The 15196-nt window shown below is 40.7% G+C and overlaps 1 protein-coding gene across 1 annotated transcript; it reads right to left on the bottom strand.

Annotated features, from left to right (window-relative positions):
• Positions 1–122: 122 nt before the first annotated feature.
• On the bottom strand, positions 123–15049 carry DIABLO (diablo IAP-binding mitochondrial protein). Its single transcript, XM_010969680.3, has 6 exons — positions 14898–15049; positions 13871–13997; positions 8234–8365; positions 7397–7507; positions 7123–7219; positions 123–965 (listed from the first exon to the last, which is right to left on the bottom strand). The coding sequence occupies exons 1-6, from the start codon at positions 14945–14947 to the stop codon at positions 769–771; spliced, it is 714 nt and encodes a 237-aa protein (XP_010967982.1). The 5' UTR covers positions 14948–15049; the 3' UTR covers positions 123–768.
• Between the last annotated feature and the right edge of the window lie 147 nt (positions 15050–15196).

The raw sequence follows: 15196 nt of genomic DNA, 5'->3' as shown, positions 1-15196 counted from the left end.
TAGCTAGTACCAGCATGTGTTGAATGGGCAAAAATGCAGCGATTGCAGAGCTCTGTGGGGGCCTCCTGGAGCCCCAGGGGCCCCTCCAGTCTGGGGGTTGAAGGAGGGAGGCTGCACAGGGCTCCAGAAGATACACACACTTTCTTTTTTAAATTGCAAAAAAAAATTATTCTCCTTGAGATACAATAGAGAAACTCGAAAGAAATGAGAAGCATGTGTTGGAATAAGTCCTGCTGAGAGCACCAGGTAAACACTCCACATCCAGTTCCTGGGCCTGAGCCATCCTTACAGGGCAGCGGGGCCAGGTCAGAGAAGGCATTAGAAACACTTAAACAGCACAGGCTCCCCTTTCCCTGAAAAACTCACATTCCTATGGAGGGAGCAAATACTAAATCATATTTGAAACGTGAATAAGGTGGGAAACAGGTTAAACGGCTACGAACTTGTGGACATGACAGGGAAGACCCCCTCTCTCTGGCCAGGCTGGTGAGATGCCCTGGGTGGGAGGTAAAGACAGGTGGTGAGAGGGCCCCTGTGCTGGGTGGGTGCAGTGGTAAACAGGGTACAGTGCCCATGAGCTGAGAGCCAGGTCCAGGACAAGCCTGAGACCCTGGGGTAGGGGTCAGGCCCTCGCAGTGACCTCTGGGCAGGGGCAGGACCTGTCACTGCCTCTCCTTGCAGAGGAAGATGTGCCGACCACGGGCCAGCTGGTGTCTGCCCCCGCCTTCCCCGGGCTGAGCAGGCAGCCGTGGGCGACAGCTCAGGCCCTCAGTCCTCACGCAGGTAGGCCTCCTGCTCCAGCTCAGCCCTCTCACTCCCTTCCTCCTGTGTTTTCTGTCGGAGTTCTTCTGTCTGTGCTTCTGCCAACTTGGTTTCCGCTTTCTGGGAGAGCTGGCGCACCTCCTGAACCTGCGATTTCACCAGCTGGATATGGCTCCTGGCGGTTACCGAGGCCTGGTCCGCTCCTGCCAAAAGATGAGCCAAAGATACTGAGCGGACGAGCAGGGCGAAGAAGGTGCAAGTGGACACAAGGTAAGCCTGCAGGTGCTGTGGCTGTCACCTGAGCCGTTCTTGCAGCCACGTTCCTTGCCCTCCCTGCCGGCCTTCTCTCTGCAGAGTGGAAGACCCTCTACCTCCATGTTCAGGTCTGCATTTTACTCATTGTCAGAACCCCGGCATCCTCCTCCGGCTCTCAGCAGCTACCATTATCATACGTATCAAATGCAGTTCCCACAATCCTCTTTATGGCTACACAGCTTAGTATAGATGTTTTAAGATTATAATTTTTTAACTGTACAAGTAATACATTTCTTTTTGACAGTTTTTTTCCTTTTGACAAATTAAGAGATCACTTATAAAACTGTCAAAAGATGTCTTTCCTCACCCTACCCAATATTCAGAGATAACCTCTGTTGGAACGTTTAAAGGGCATCCTCTTCATTCTTTAAAATGTTACTATAAATAACATTCTTCTAGTTCCTAGATGGGCTGCTGTCCAATTCATGAACCACTGAATAAAGCCAATTACGTCTTTTAAAAAAGTCACTATATGTATATGTGGGATGCATAGGAAAACATCTTGTGACTTTCAATCTACATAATGGCAAAAACGGTATTTACTGAACATGTTTGGCAATTTTGTTTGTTCTCGAGCACTATCATGACACCTGCTGTCAGTGCATGTCATCACAGAGATACGCGTATTAAGTTCATCTGCAGGACCTTTGGGTGGTTCTTTTCTGTCTCACTGCATTGAGAACCTTCAGTGCCATGTTGAGAGGTGGTGAATAGCAGGCATCCTTCTCATTTCTGACATTGATGGAAACGCTTCTCATATTTCACTATGAAATGGGATTACTTAGCCTTTATCATGTTAAGAAAATTCTCTCTATTCATGCGTACTGAGATTTAAATCATACTGCACACAACACTTTGCTGAAGGCTTCTGGGGCATACATCGATAGGATTGTACGGGTGGCTTTTCTCCTCTAATCTACTGCAGATAAACTCAAGTAGTAAATAAACGTTGATAGTTTTAATGTTGATTTATTGTATTTTGAAGGTAAATGGCTACATTTGATTTATACCCATATTCATGAGTGATACTGAGCTCCAGTTAGCCTTTTTGTGTTGGTGCCGGCCCAGCCCAGTCTGGGGTCAGGCTATGCTGGCTCGTACAGCTGCAACAGCCGGGAGGCGTGCCGTCACTTTCTGGGTACTGGAACACTTTCTGCAACACAGGCAGTACGCTTCTTGCAGATTTGATAAAACTCTCCCACAAAACTGCCTGGGCTTGGTGTCTGTTTTGAGGGCCCACAGTCTTTGTGAGTACTTTCAACTTTTGTGGTTACTGGTCTCATTTAGATTCTTTACTTCTTGGGACAATTTGGGAATTACATAAAGAACAAAATATTCTCACATAATTTAAAAAAACCCTCTGTATCTATAATATCCCTTTCTGATGTCACCTTTACTCTCTAGGCAGCTATACTTGTGAAATCTTATTTTTAATTCCTTTCAAGGAACCAGGTTTTGCTTTTTTGACTATTTCTTTTTGATCATATTTTTTATTTCTTATTCTACACTGTCTGAATTAATTTTGCTCTTTTTCTAACTTACCGGGTTAAAAGTTTATTTTCAGTACTTCTTAGTTCAAAGAACACTACCTGTTATTCACGGCTGCTGTCCTTAGTATTCATGACATGAGCCTTTAAAGGGGTCAATTTCTACTTAAGAGCTACTTTGTCTACAACTCTGGGTCTGCTATACTAGTCATGACAGTCCCAATTATTTTTATTTTTATTTACATATTTTTTAAGTGAAGTATAGTCAGTTACAATATGTCAATTTCTGGTGTACAGCACAATGTCTGTCATATACATACACATGTTCGTTTTCATATTCTTTTTCATTAAAGTTTATTACATGATATTGAATATAGTTCCATGTGCTATACAGAAATTTTTAAAATCTATTTTTATATATAGTGGCTAACATCTGCAAATCTCAAACTCCCAATTTATCCCTTTCCACCCGCTTCCCCACTGGTAACCATAAGTTTGTTTTCTATGTCTGTGAGTCTGTTTCTGTTTTGTAAATAAGTTCATTTTCTTTTTTTTCTTTTAAAATCCCACATATAAGTGCTATCATATGGCATTTTTCTTTCTCTTTCTGGCTTACTTCACTCAGAAGGACGATCTCCATGTCTATCCATGTTGCTGCAAATGGCATTATTTTATTCTTTTTATGGCTGAGTAGTATTCCACTATATAAATATACCACAGCTTCTTTATCCAGTCATCTGTCAGTGGACATTTAGGTTGCTTCCATGTCTTGGCTATTGTAAATAGTGCTGCTATGAACACTGGGGTGCATGTATCTTTTTGAATTAAGGTTCTCTCTGGACATATGCCCAGGAGTGGGATTGCTGGATCATATGGTAAGTCTATTTTTAGTCTTTTGAGGAGTCTCCATACTGTCTTCCATAATGGCTGCACCAAACTACATTCCCACCAGCAGTGTAGGAGGGTTCCCTTATCTCCACACCCTCTCCAGCATTTCTTGTTTGTGGACTTCTGAATGATGGCCATTCTGACTGGTGTGAGGTGATACCTCATTGTAGTTTTGATTTGCATTTCTCTGATAATTAGTGATATTGAGCGTTTTTTCCACGTGCCTATTGGCCATTTGTATGTCTTCACTGGAGAATTGCTTATTTAGGTCATCTGTGAACTAAATACTTTTAAATTTCCATTTTTTAAAAATTGAAGTATAGTTGATTTACAAGAGTATATAAGTTTCAGGTGTACAACATAGTTATTTTCAATTTTTAAAGGCTATACTCCATTTACAGTTACCATAAAATGTTGGCTATATTCCCTGTGCTGCATAGTATATCCTTGTAGCTTATTTTATACATGGTAGCCAGTACCTCTTCATCCCTGCCCCTGTGCTGCCCTTCCTCTCCTTCCCTCTCCCTCCAACTGGTAACCACTAGTTTATTCTCTAGGTTCTTTTTGGATTCCACAAACAAGTGATATCATACAGTATTTATCTTTCTCTATCTGACTTATTTCACTAAATCTAATATCCTCCAACTCCACGCATGTGGCTGCAAATGGCAAAATTCTGTCCTTTTTTATGGCTGAGTAGTAGTCGTGTGTGTGTGTGTGTGTCTGTCTGTCTTTCTGTCTGTCTACACACCACATCTGTTGATGGACACTTAGGTTGCTTCCATATTTTTGGCTTCTGTAAATAATGCTGCTGTGAACAATGTGCATGTATCTTTTCAAATTAGTGTTTTTGTTTTCTACAAATACAGATCCAGGAGTGGAATTGCTGGATCATATGGCAGTTCTAGTTTTAAGTTTTTTTTGAGGAACCTCCATAGTGTTTTTCACAGTGGCTGCATCAAGTTACATTCCCAGCAGCTGTGTACTAGAGTTCCCTTTTCTCTACATCCTTGCCAACATTTGTTATTTATAATCATACGTATTGATGCTGTCACCTCACACCTGTCAGAATGGCTGTCTCACTGTGGTTTGGATTTACATTTCTCTGCTGATTAGTGATGCTGAGCCTCTGTTCACGTGCCTGTTGGTCATCTGTTGTGTCTTTGGAAAAATATCTATTCAGGTCTTCTGTCCATTTTTCAACAAGGTTTTTTTTTTGATATTGAGATGTATGAGTTAAATTTTCATTTTGATTTTTGGTGAGGAAGGGGAGTATCAAAGGATTTGAGTCTTTGTCACTAGGCATAAAAATCAGCTTCTGTACATGTTTGTGTACTATTTATATTTGAGAATTTTTTGGTGGGGGCAAAATTTTATATTCAATATATCTATACATATATATATATATATTTGGTTAAGCTCAAGTTATTCTGTTCCAACCCTTAAGTTTTTTTGGTCTTGACCTGTAAATATGAGATGTGTATAAAGCTCAATTTCTCCTTATAAATCTATCAGTTTTTGCCTTATTAGGTACACATTTTGTGACTGATGTCTTCTTGATGAACTGTCCTGTCCCTTTTATTTGTGTATATATATATTTATTGAAGTGGAGTCAGTATACAATGTTGTATCAATTTCTGATGCACAGCATAATGCTTCTGCCATACATGAACATACATATATTTTCATATTCTTTTTTACTGTAAGTTACTACAAGATATTGAATATAGTTTCCCTGTGCTATACAGTATAAACATGTTATTTATCTATTCTATATATATTAGTAGCTGCAAATCTCAAACTACCAATTTATTCCTCCCCAGCCCCATAATCATGTTTGTTTTCAATGTCTGTGAGTCTGTTTTATTTTGTTCTGTCCCATTTAATGTATTTTGTCTTGAATCTCTTTTCTGATTCTGACATTGCTCTGCTGCCTTTTGGGGGCGGCATCCTCCTTTTTGTTAATAATGGTTCAGTTTATCTTTTTATAATTTTCAACCTTCCTATGCCTTTTTGTTTTAGGCGTGCCTCCATAAAATTTTAGCTAGAATCATTTTTCTACTACAGTCTGAAGATATAATAAATTTATTCTTAGTTATTGTGATTACTGATGTTTGAGTGTGTTCCTCTGTTTTACTTTGCACTTTCTAATTGTCAGGTTTTATTTCTTAAACCTTTCCTGTCTTGATTGAATTTATCAAGTTTTCTTTGTCCCTTTCCCCCTAATTTCTTTTGAACTATTTAACAGTGTCTAATGTTAAGCTTGTATCTCGCTTTTCAAAGAAGAACGCTTAGCATGCTTTCACTTCTTCCCCAGACACTCAGAGCTTTTGGCAAGTTTTACTAAATTTTGTTCATTATTCTTGTATATCAGCTGCTTCTAATTTTCCTTTACAAAGTAGTTTTTCTAGAAAGCATATGTGGTTTGTAAATTTTGAGTTTTTATATGTATGAAAATATCTTTCATTCTCACATTTTAGTGATACACACGGATGGATAGAAAATTCTAGGTTACTGGTCTGTCACCCTGCATCTAGGGCTGTGGACAGGATTAATGTCTAATTATACTTCCTTTGTAGATAATTCTATTTTTTCTTCTAGTTTTTAGGAGTTTTCTTTTTGCCACATGAGAGATACATACTTCTATTTTAAATTCTGTTCAGAATCTTTGTGAGCCCTTTCAATCTGTTCTGGGAAAATGTCTGTAATGTTTACACACTCTCCCTCTTTCCTCCTGCCAGGTCTGAGCCTGCCTAGGGAAGTTCCTGCTTTTGTACCGTCAGCAAATACGCCTGGAATCCTTCCTCCCACTTTTGGTGTGCCACTACCATGAAGCTACTTTTAACCTATTATTTCACTCTTCATTTCAACCCTGTTTTCAGACTCTGATTCCTCAGATTTTGGTTAACTAATGATTCTTTTTGCTTTTGCTTAAAAAAAAATCCTTTATCTTTTTTAAGACTTCAGAAAACAAAAGCATTTTAACAAATGAGTTTAAGAATTTCTGTGGCAACACAGTTTGGGACCAATCATTTGACCAAGACTGTCAAATGAAGGTTTCCCTCAAATACATTTAATTAGAAAACAATTCAGCTCAAGTCCACCGGAAAGGTAGTGATGGTTAAAGAACACCCTGGTGAATGAATAACTGCATTTTCTGTACTGGGGCAGCAAGACACAAGGCTGAAGCCCTGACTACCAGGAGCAAAGGCTTCAGAATTTGATCCACCTGGCGGAATCCCAGTTTGGCTGCTTACCTACTGTACACAGCATACTGGGTGAGTTACTTACCCCTCTGTCCGCCAGTTTCTTCATTTCTATCTTCATCTGTAAAGTGGGAATGATAATAGCTCCTACTTTAAGTTAAATTGTCTATAAAATGCTTACCACAAAGATACTAGTTATTCATAAATTATCTGGGCTATAAGAAATAAAATGCTTAAAAACTATTTGGAAGCAATCAAAATTTCCAACTGACAGAAGTTTTACTGTTTTTCACTTTCTAGATATTGTTCACCTAACTTTTACTGATCTCATCTACAGGGGCAAATAAAATATTGGTTAATATATTGGAAATGGGAACATTTTCTCACAGTCAGAGCCACAATATCCTCATTTTACAGCTAGATGGAAACTCAAACAGCACTCCAGAGTAAAAGCTTCAACCTACCAGTCTGGTAAGCAGCTTCTGCTGCCATCTCTGAAAGACTAACTGCAGTCATCCAGGTGGTTTCCAGCTTCAAGTATTCTTGTTGTTTTGACGTCATCTGTAAATTAAAGCACTCAGGACAACATGACCCTTTATTACGTCACTGAACACATTTAACTGGACTTATTCAGAACAGATTTAGACCAGTAACTGGTAACACATCTTAATTCAATAATTTAGATATTACAGTGAGGTAGGAGCACTAATACAAAGGGCCTAGTAACTGTTTGCTTACCTCAACTCTAGCGCCTATGATCACCTGCCACACTTCATCTTCCTCCTGTGAATTCATTTTCCCAAGTAAACTTGTATATTGTCGGTACAGAGAAATTAAGGTATAAACAGCCTACAAATGTAGAAAAAATGAGTAGAGTTAAGTGAGGCATATTAGAATTAGTGAGACTTACACATCAAGGTGATGAAGTCCCATTACAGCCACTGGCCCTTCAGTCCCATCTCACTGAAACTGCACTGCTGCATGGCGCAGAGGCGTTATTCTGGGACGTGGTTATCTCCCCTCGTAAACTTCTATGTTCCTAAAAGCTTGTTAGCAATTCAGACATAAAAAGAGAACACAATGCAGATGAAAAATTCAGAAAGCTGAGAAAAAGTCTACTGCAAAACGAAGGTAGGTAAACATGTGAGACTTTTATCCATAGACTCCATCAGGTCAGATCAGAGGTTTCAAACTGTCCTCACAAAGGAGTCCCTGGTGCTGCTGCTGGTGGACTTTTGGACCCCTTCACCCCTAACTGAACCAGATCAGTGTGTCTCCCTGTCTTATATACTAGGCTGCTGTATTTAAGATTTTTCTTTTAAAAAGGGTTCCTGGAAAAAGTCTAAAAACCAGTGACTCAGATCAGGGCTCAGCCAGCTTTTTTGGTAAAAGGCCGGAGCGGGCCCTACAGCCTCTGCTGCAACTACTCCACTCACCGGAGCAGTGGGACAGCACCCAAACGACGAGCCCGGCTGTGCTCCAGTCAAACGACAGACAAAGATGGCAGACTGGATCTGGTCTGTGAGCCACAGTTAGCTAACGATTTACAGGATCAAGACTTAAGAGAGCACTTACCTTAGTATATTCAGTGATAGCTTCAATCAGTGCGTATGTGGTCTGAGAGAGAAAGGTAGAGGTGCTATCTGTTACCAAAGACACAGCCCTCCTCATTAATGCATCGTTACTAAGAGAGTGAGGCTCCGATTTCTGAAAGACACAAACATTTTCACTCAACTTATAACTAAAGCTGGAGCTGAGAACATCATAGACGGTCACGTGACAAACAAACATGGTTCTCATGCCTATGCTGCTTCTGTGCTACTTTTTAAGCTTTATTTTTACTATTAAAAACAACATGAAAATAATTCTACCATAAAAACAGATCTATGGATCAATGGAAGAGAATAGAGAGCCCAGAAATAAACCCACAGACCTACAGTCAATTAATCTTCAACAAAGGAGGCAAGAATACACAATGGAAGAAAAACAGTCTCTTCAGCAAGTGGTGTTGGGAAAACTGGACAGCAGCATGTAAATCAATGAAGTTAGAACCCTCCCTTATACCATACACAAAAATAAACTCAAAATGGCTTAAAGACTTCAAGAGAAGACATGATAAACCTCCTAGAAGAAAACAGACAAAACATTTTCTGACATAAATCTTAGCAATGTTCTCTTAGGGCAGTCTACCCAGGGAACGGACATAAAAGCAAAAATAAGCAAATGGGACCTAATTAAGCTTTTCCATAAGAAAAACAAAAAGACAATCTATGGAATGGGAGGAAATATTTGCAAATGATGCAACAGGTTTAATTTCCAGAATATATAAACAGCTCATACAACTTAGTAACAAAAAATAAACAACCCAATCCGAAAATGGGCAGAAGACCTAAACAAGCAACTCTCCAAAGAAGACATACAAATGGTCAATAGGCACATGAAAAAAATGCTCAATATCACTAATTATCAGAGAAATGAAATCAAAACTACAATGAGGTATCTCCTCACACCAGTCAGAATGGACATCACTCAAAAGTCCATGAACAATAAATGCTGGAGAGAGTGTGGAGAAAAGGGAACCCTCCTACACTGCTGGTGGGAATGTAGTTTGCTGCAGCCATATGGAAAACAGCATGGAGATTCCTCAAAAGACTAAAAACAGACTTACCATATGATCCAGCAATCCCACTCCTGGGCATCTATCCAGAGGGAACTCTAATTCAAAAAGATACATGCACCCCAATGTTCATAGCAGCACTATTTACAATAGCCAAGACATGGAAGCAACCTAAATGTCCAATGACAGATGACTGGATAAAGAAGCTGTGGTATATTGATACAATGGAATACTACTCAGCCATAAAAAAAGAATAAAATAATGCCATTTGCAGCAACATGGATGGACCTGGAGATTGTCATTCTAAATGAGGTAAGCCAGAAAGAGAAAGAAAAATACCGTATGATATCACTCATATGTGGAATCTAAAAAAAGAAAAAAAGAGGATACTAATGAACTCATTTACAAAACAGAAACAGACTTGCAGACATAGTAAACAATCTCATGGTTAAACTGGGGGAATGGGGGTGGGAAGAGATAAATTTGGGAGTTTGAGATTTGCAGATGTTAGCCACTATATATAAAAATAGATTTTTTAAAAATTTCTTCTGTATAGTACAAGGAACTATATTCAATATCATGTAATGAACTTTTATGAAAACGAATATACGTATGTATATACATGATTGGGACATTGTGCTGTACACCAGAAATTGACACATTGTAACTGACTATACTTCAATTTTTAAAAAAGATACAAAAAAAAAGAAAATAATCTAGAGAGTAATTTATCCCTTATGTTCTGCTCCAAAAAGCAAAGTATTCCTTTATATAAAATAAGAGGCTAGTATTTATAATCAACAGATTTCATGCTTGGGATATAAAGATAAATGAGATATAGTCTCTGCTCTTGAAGATTTCAGATGGGGGAGAGGGAAGCTGGGGCTAACAGTGAACTTGAAAATTAATACAATCAAGTACCGTAGGAGCTGTGGAAGAGGTCCTTAGGGGCACACATAAGGGAGCAATCACTTCTATGTGGAATGAGAATAGCTTAGAAAACGCTTCATAGTTAATAAATTTTAAGCTGAGTCTAAGAAAGTGAGTGAGTGGATGGGGAGGACAGTTCTGCAGACTGAGCAGTACAGTCTTGGCGGGAAGGGAAACGCTTCACTCTGATCTCAGCTGTTATGTTAAAAAAAACAAACCCAAAGTCAGTAGAACTACTTCAAGAGTTAAGGGAATGTGGCCACCTTGATCAAAAACTGGCAACCATGAAGACAAATCATCCCTAACTCTGCCTTTTTCTTCTTCAGCAGAGGATTTACTGTATCAGAACCAACAAACCAATCCCCCTCTCATCTGCTGACCTGTTTTTACTCTTTAAAGTATAAACACTGAATCACTGCCTGTTGAAAGCAGCAGTCAAATATCTTTGATACACTAATGAATCACGAATTGTATTTATCACATTTAAATTTCACTCAATCAAATAATTATTTAAATATTTATTAAGTACCTTGCACTGAGGGGCTAAAAGGGAAAGAATGACATCATCTCTGCTCAAGAGAAGCTGATTTTGACATATTCTGATGATTTATGTCTTCACAACGGCCTCCATTTTACAATGCATTTTTACTCGTTCCTCACAAGTCCAGGTATTATCACTTCTTTTTCAAAGATGAGGAAATGGATGCTCAGAATAATTATGCAACTTTCCCCAAAAGACACACATCTAGACCTCAAACCAAATCTTCTCACCCCAAAGTTTCCATTATGCTCTGCTGACTCAGGGGAGTCAAATGGATTATCATCAAGTATCAAAATATACAACATCAGTGGTCAGAAAGGGAGATCGCTGTTGGCCAGTAACTAGGAAAGGCTTTCAAAAAAGGTGGGACTTGGGTCTGAAGACAACTAGGATTAGAATGGACAGGCACCCTGGACAAGAAACAATGAGGAAAAAAATACATAGCTTGCACGCAGGGGATGTTCAGGGACCTAGCCTGGATGGAGTAGGCGGCACAAGAGAGATGAGGCTGGCTAGGGCACTGAGTGCGGGGAGAGCCTTCTGGACTTTAGTTTTGTAACACATAACGGAGAGCCTCTGTAGACTCTGAAGAACTGAAGTGGCACTGCTGTTCCTGCAGGAGAATGACTAGTGGCTCCTGTCAACCGGAGGCTCCTGTCATGTGGCCTAGAACTGAGGTAACTAGAGCTTAAGGAACAGTATATGAACTAAATAGGACAAACACAAAAAAATCTTTTGGAGGCAGAAAGAAAAGACTCTCTTAATTGTGACTGAAAATGGCTTGCTGTTTAAGTAAGGGTTTTGGGGTTAAAAAATTCATTAGTCTGCGGAGATGAGGGTTGAAGTAAGGCACAAAAAGAGAAGGGCTCAAGAGTGAGCCTCAGAAGATGCTGACAATACTTGTGATAAATGGAATTAACCTTGTTGTGACAAACACATGTTTAAGTATCAGGAATATTTTGCCAAAATGGGGCTTGCTGGTTTCCTATTTAGCTCTTCCCTATAAAGCACATAACAAATGATTTCTTAATAAGGTACCACTTCCATATCAACTGTCTGCTTGACAGCTCCACCTAGATGTCTACCGGACATCTCATTCTGTCATTTCCAAAACTGAACTCTTGATTTCCTCCTCCCAAAACCCACTCCTATCCTACCATATGGCAACTCCTTTCAGTTGCTTAGGCCTTGTAAAAGCACTGGAATCTAAGTTACATACTTCACATCTGATCCATTAGCAACTCCCGCTGACCACATTCAGCCTGCTTCTCTGCATTTAATCCAAGCCCACCATCATCTCATGCCTGGACCCCTACTGGTCTTACTTCCACACAGAAACCTTTAAAAACTTATGTCAGGTCATAATAAGCTTATGTTAAAACCCTCTGTGGCTTCTTTTTCATAATAAAATCCAAAGCGTTTTTGCACAGCAAAGGAAACCATGAACAAAACAAAAAGACAACCTACAGACTGGGAGAAAATATTTGCAAATGATGCAACTGACAAGGGCTTAATTTCCAGAATATACAGACAGATCATGTAACTCAGTAACAAAAAACAACCCAATCAAAAAACAGGCCGAAGACCTAAAAAGACATTTTTCCAAAGAAGACATACAGATGGCCAATCAGCACATGAAAAGATGCTCAATACTATTAATTATCAGAGAAATGCAAATCAAAACTACAATGAGGTATCACCTCACACCAGTCAGAATGGCCATCATTCAAAAGTCCACAAACAAGAAATGCTGGAGAGGGTGTGGAGATAAGGGAACCCTCCTACACTGTTGGTGGGAATATAATTTGGTGAAGTCACTATGGAAAACAATAATGGAGGTTCCTTAAAAAATTAAAAATACAGTTACCATATGATCCAGCAATCCAAGTACTGCACATATATCCGGAGAAAACTCTTAATTTGAAAAGATACATGCACTCCAATTTTCATAGCAGCACTATATACAGTAGCCAAGACATAACAACCTAAATGTCCATCGACAGATGATTGGATGAAGAAGTTGTGGTATATTTATACAATGGAATACTACTCAGCCATAAAAAATAAAACAATGCCATTTGCAACATGGATGGATCAAGAGATTCTAATAGCAAGTGAAGTAAATCAGAGAGAAAAACATATGGTATCACTTATATATGGAATCTTAAAAAAAAATACAAATGAACTTAAACAGAGACAAACACAGAACAAAACCAAAGGGCAAAGGAGGGACAGGATAAATTAGGAGTTTGGGATTGGCAGTTACAAACTACTATACACAAAATAGATTAACAACAAGGTCCTAATATATAGCATAGGGAACTACATTTGATACCTTGTAATAATTTAAAATGGAAAAGAATATGAAAAAGAATATATATATGTATAACTGAATCACTGTGCTGTGCACTGGAAACACAACACTGTAAACCAACTAAACTTCAATTAAAAAAACTCTAATCAATTCTAAAAATTAAAAAAAAAAATCCAACACTTTACAGTGGCCCACAAAGGACAAAAATTGAAGTACCTTTTGGTCCTTAGCTATCTCTGGCTTCATATATTACTCTCCTTCATTCCATTTTCTTTCCATTTCATTTCTCCAGAATATAAGCTTTATAAAAGCAGAAACTTTTTTCTTGATTTGCTCTTACATTCTCAGTGTATGGCACAAAAAAGTTGCTCAATAAATTTTTGTTAAATGAAAGACTATATTGTTGGGGGAGGGTATAGCTCAAGCAACAGAGTGCACGCTTAGCATGCACAAGGTCCTGGGTTCAATCCCCAGTACTTCCTCTAAAAATAAACCTAATTACCTCCTCCAGCAAAAATTTGGTTGATAAACTTTAATATGCTCTTCTTCTTTCTTCCCTCTTTATATAATTCGATCAACTTGACATACTGTTCCTACCAAATGAGACTATCAAAATGGGAATATGAATATATTTGCTCAGCTCTGAAAAGAAGATGCTGGTACAGTAGAAAGTATACCATCATGCAGGGGTCAGGGGGAGCACTGCGTAAAACCATGAGAGCTTGTCAGCTGTTTCACATCTACCTGAGACTTCTAGAGGACACAGTACACTAAGACAAGAAACACTGAATGACAGGACAGTTACCTCACCTGTGCAATAGGAACTGCACACAGGGTTACCCCAAATCCAACTGCCACAGTTTTGTGCCATGGTTTTATCAATTCTGAGAAACAGCGCTTCTTAACGTTAGCCACGACTGGAACACGCTGTCTGTACCTAGAAATAGAAGTCAGGTTTAACAAGGCACATTCACCAATCGTAAAAGTCTCTTCAGTTTATTTGCAGGGGTTGGAAACTCAAACTCGGGCCACGCTGGAACCTAAATTAAGGCGTAGGGTGGCCTCCCGGACAACAGGGCTCAGTGGGGAGCGTGGTGGACTGGAAAAGCACCGACTGGCAGAAAGGGACAACAGCTACTTGGCTCCCGTGAACCATCGCCGTGCAGGAATGAGGGCCGAATGGTGCTTGTAGTTATTAAAACTGCCAAAAGGTGTGGAAGTTTAAAAGGTTATTCAAAGTTTCTAAAAGACCTCATGCCAAAATAAAGCGCTTCTGCAGGCAGGATTTAGCCCTGGACCCCTGGCCTAAGCTGCAAGATGTCTGATAATCTCCGCGGGGCAACACCTGGAGCCCGCAGGCGCTGCGAGCGGAGCTCTGGCGTCAAGAGGCACAGGGAGCAGGGCCGGCAGGGGGACACACAAGTCCCTGGAGCCCCTCTGCGCTCAGGGAAAACTTCCTCTAACAATTTGCCAACTGCCCGGGCCTCTCCCCCTACTCTCCCCAGTGACCTCGACGGGCCAACGGGAGTCACTTAGCGGGCAGGCCAAGCAGCCCCCAGAAGGCCGCCCGAGATTGGGGGCCTCGCTTTCAGAAGGTTGAATAACGGAAAAGCTGTCAATGAGACAAAAGCCCAGGCTGAGCCAAGGAGGCGGGAGGCCTCTGGCCCGGGGCAGAGGCGGGACGTCCTCAGACCTTCGAGAGGGGCGGGACGCCATGACCCGCTCGGCCAGGAGCGAAGCGCACGCCCTCAAAGCTGGGGCTGCAGTTCTGGTTATGACGTTCTCAGCGTCGCCTCCCTCCGTCCAACGCTAACGTCCTACAAGACTGCAGCGGTACCTGAAAACGGAGGCTACGCTCCGCGACAGCCAACTCCGCAGAGCCGCCATCCCACCGCGAGCGGACGCCAGACGTACACGGCGGAAGTGAGGCCACTTCGTGGGCGGGGCGCGGGGCGCGGCCTCCACTTGGGCGGCCCTGATTCCATGGCCACGCCCCTGCCCGAGGGCACAGTCGGGATTGGACAAACGGGGAGGGAGAGGGCGGGGCTGAGGGTAACGGCTGTAACTGCCTCTCCCGACACCCAACCGCCGGAGTATCTGCGCGGGGCAGGGCGGGCCCTGGGCCTGAGGGCGCAG

The sequence above is a fragment of the Camelus bactrianus genome, chromosome 32 (genome assembly GCF_048773025.1).
Source record: "Camelus bactrianus isolate YW-2024 breed Bactrian camel chromosome 32, ASM4877302v1, whole genome shotgun sequence".
NCBI lineage: Eukaryota > Metazoa > Chordata > Mammalia > Artiodactyla > Camelidae > Camelus > Camelus bactrianus.
The sequence above is the reverse complement of the archived record's forward strand: the minus strand, read 5'-3'. Positions and strand labels throughout refer to the sequence as shown.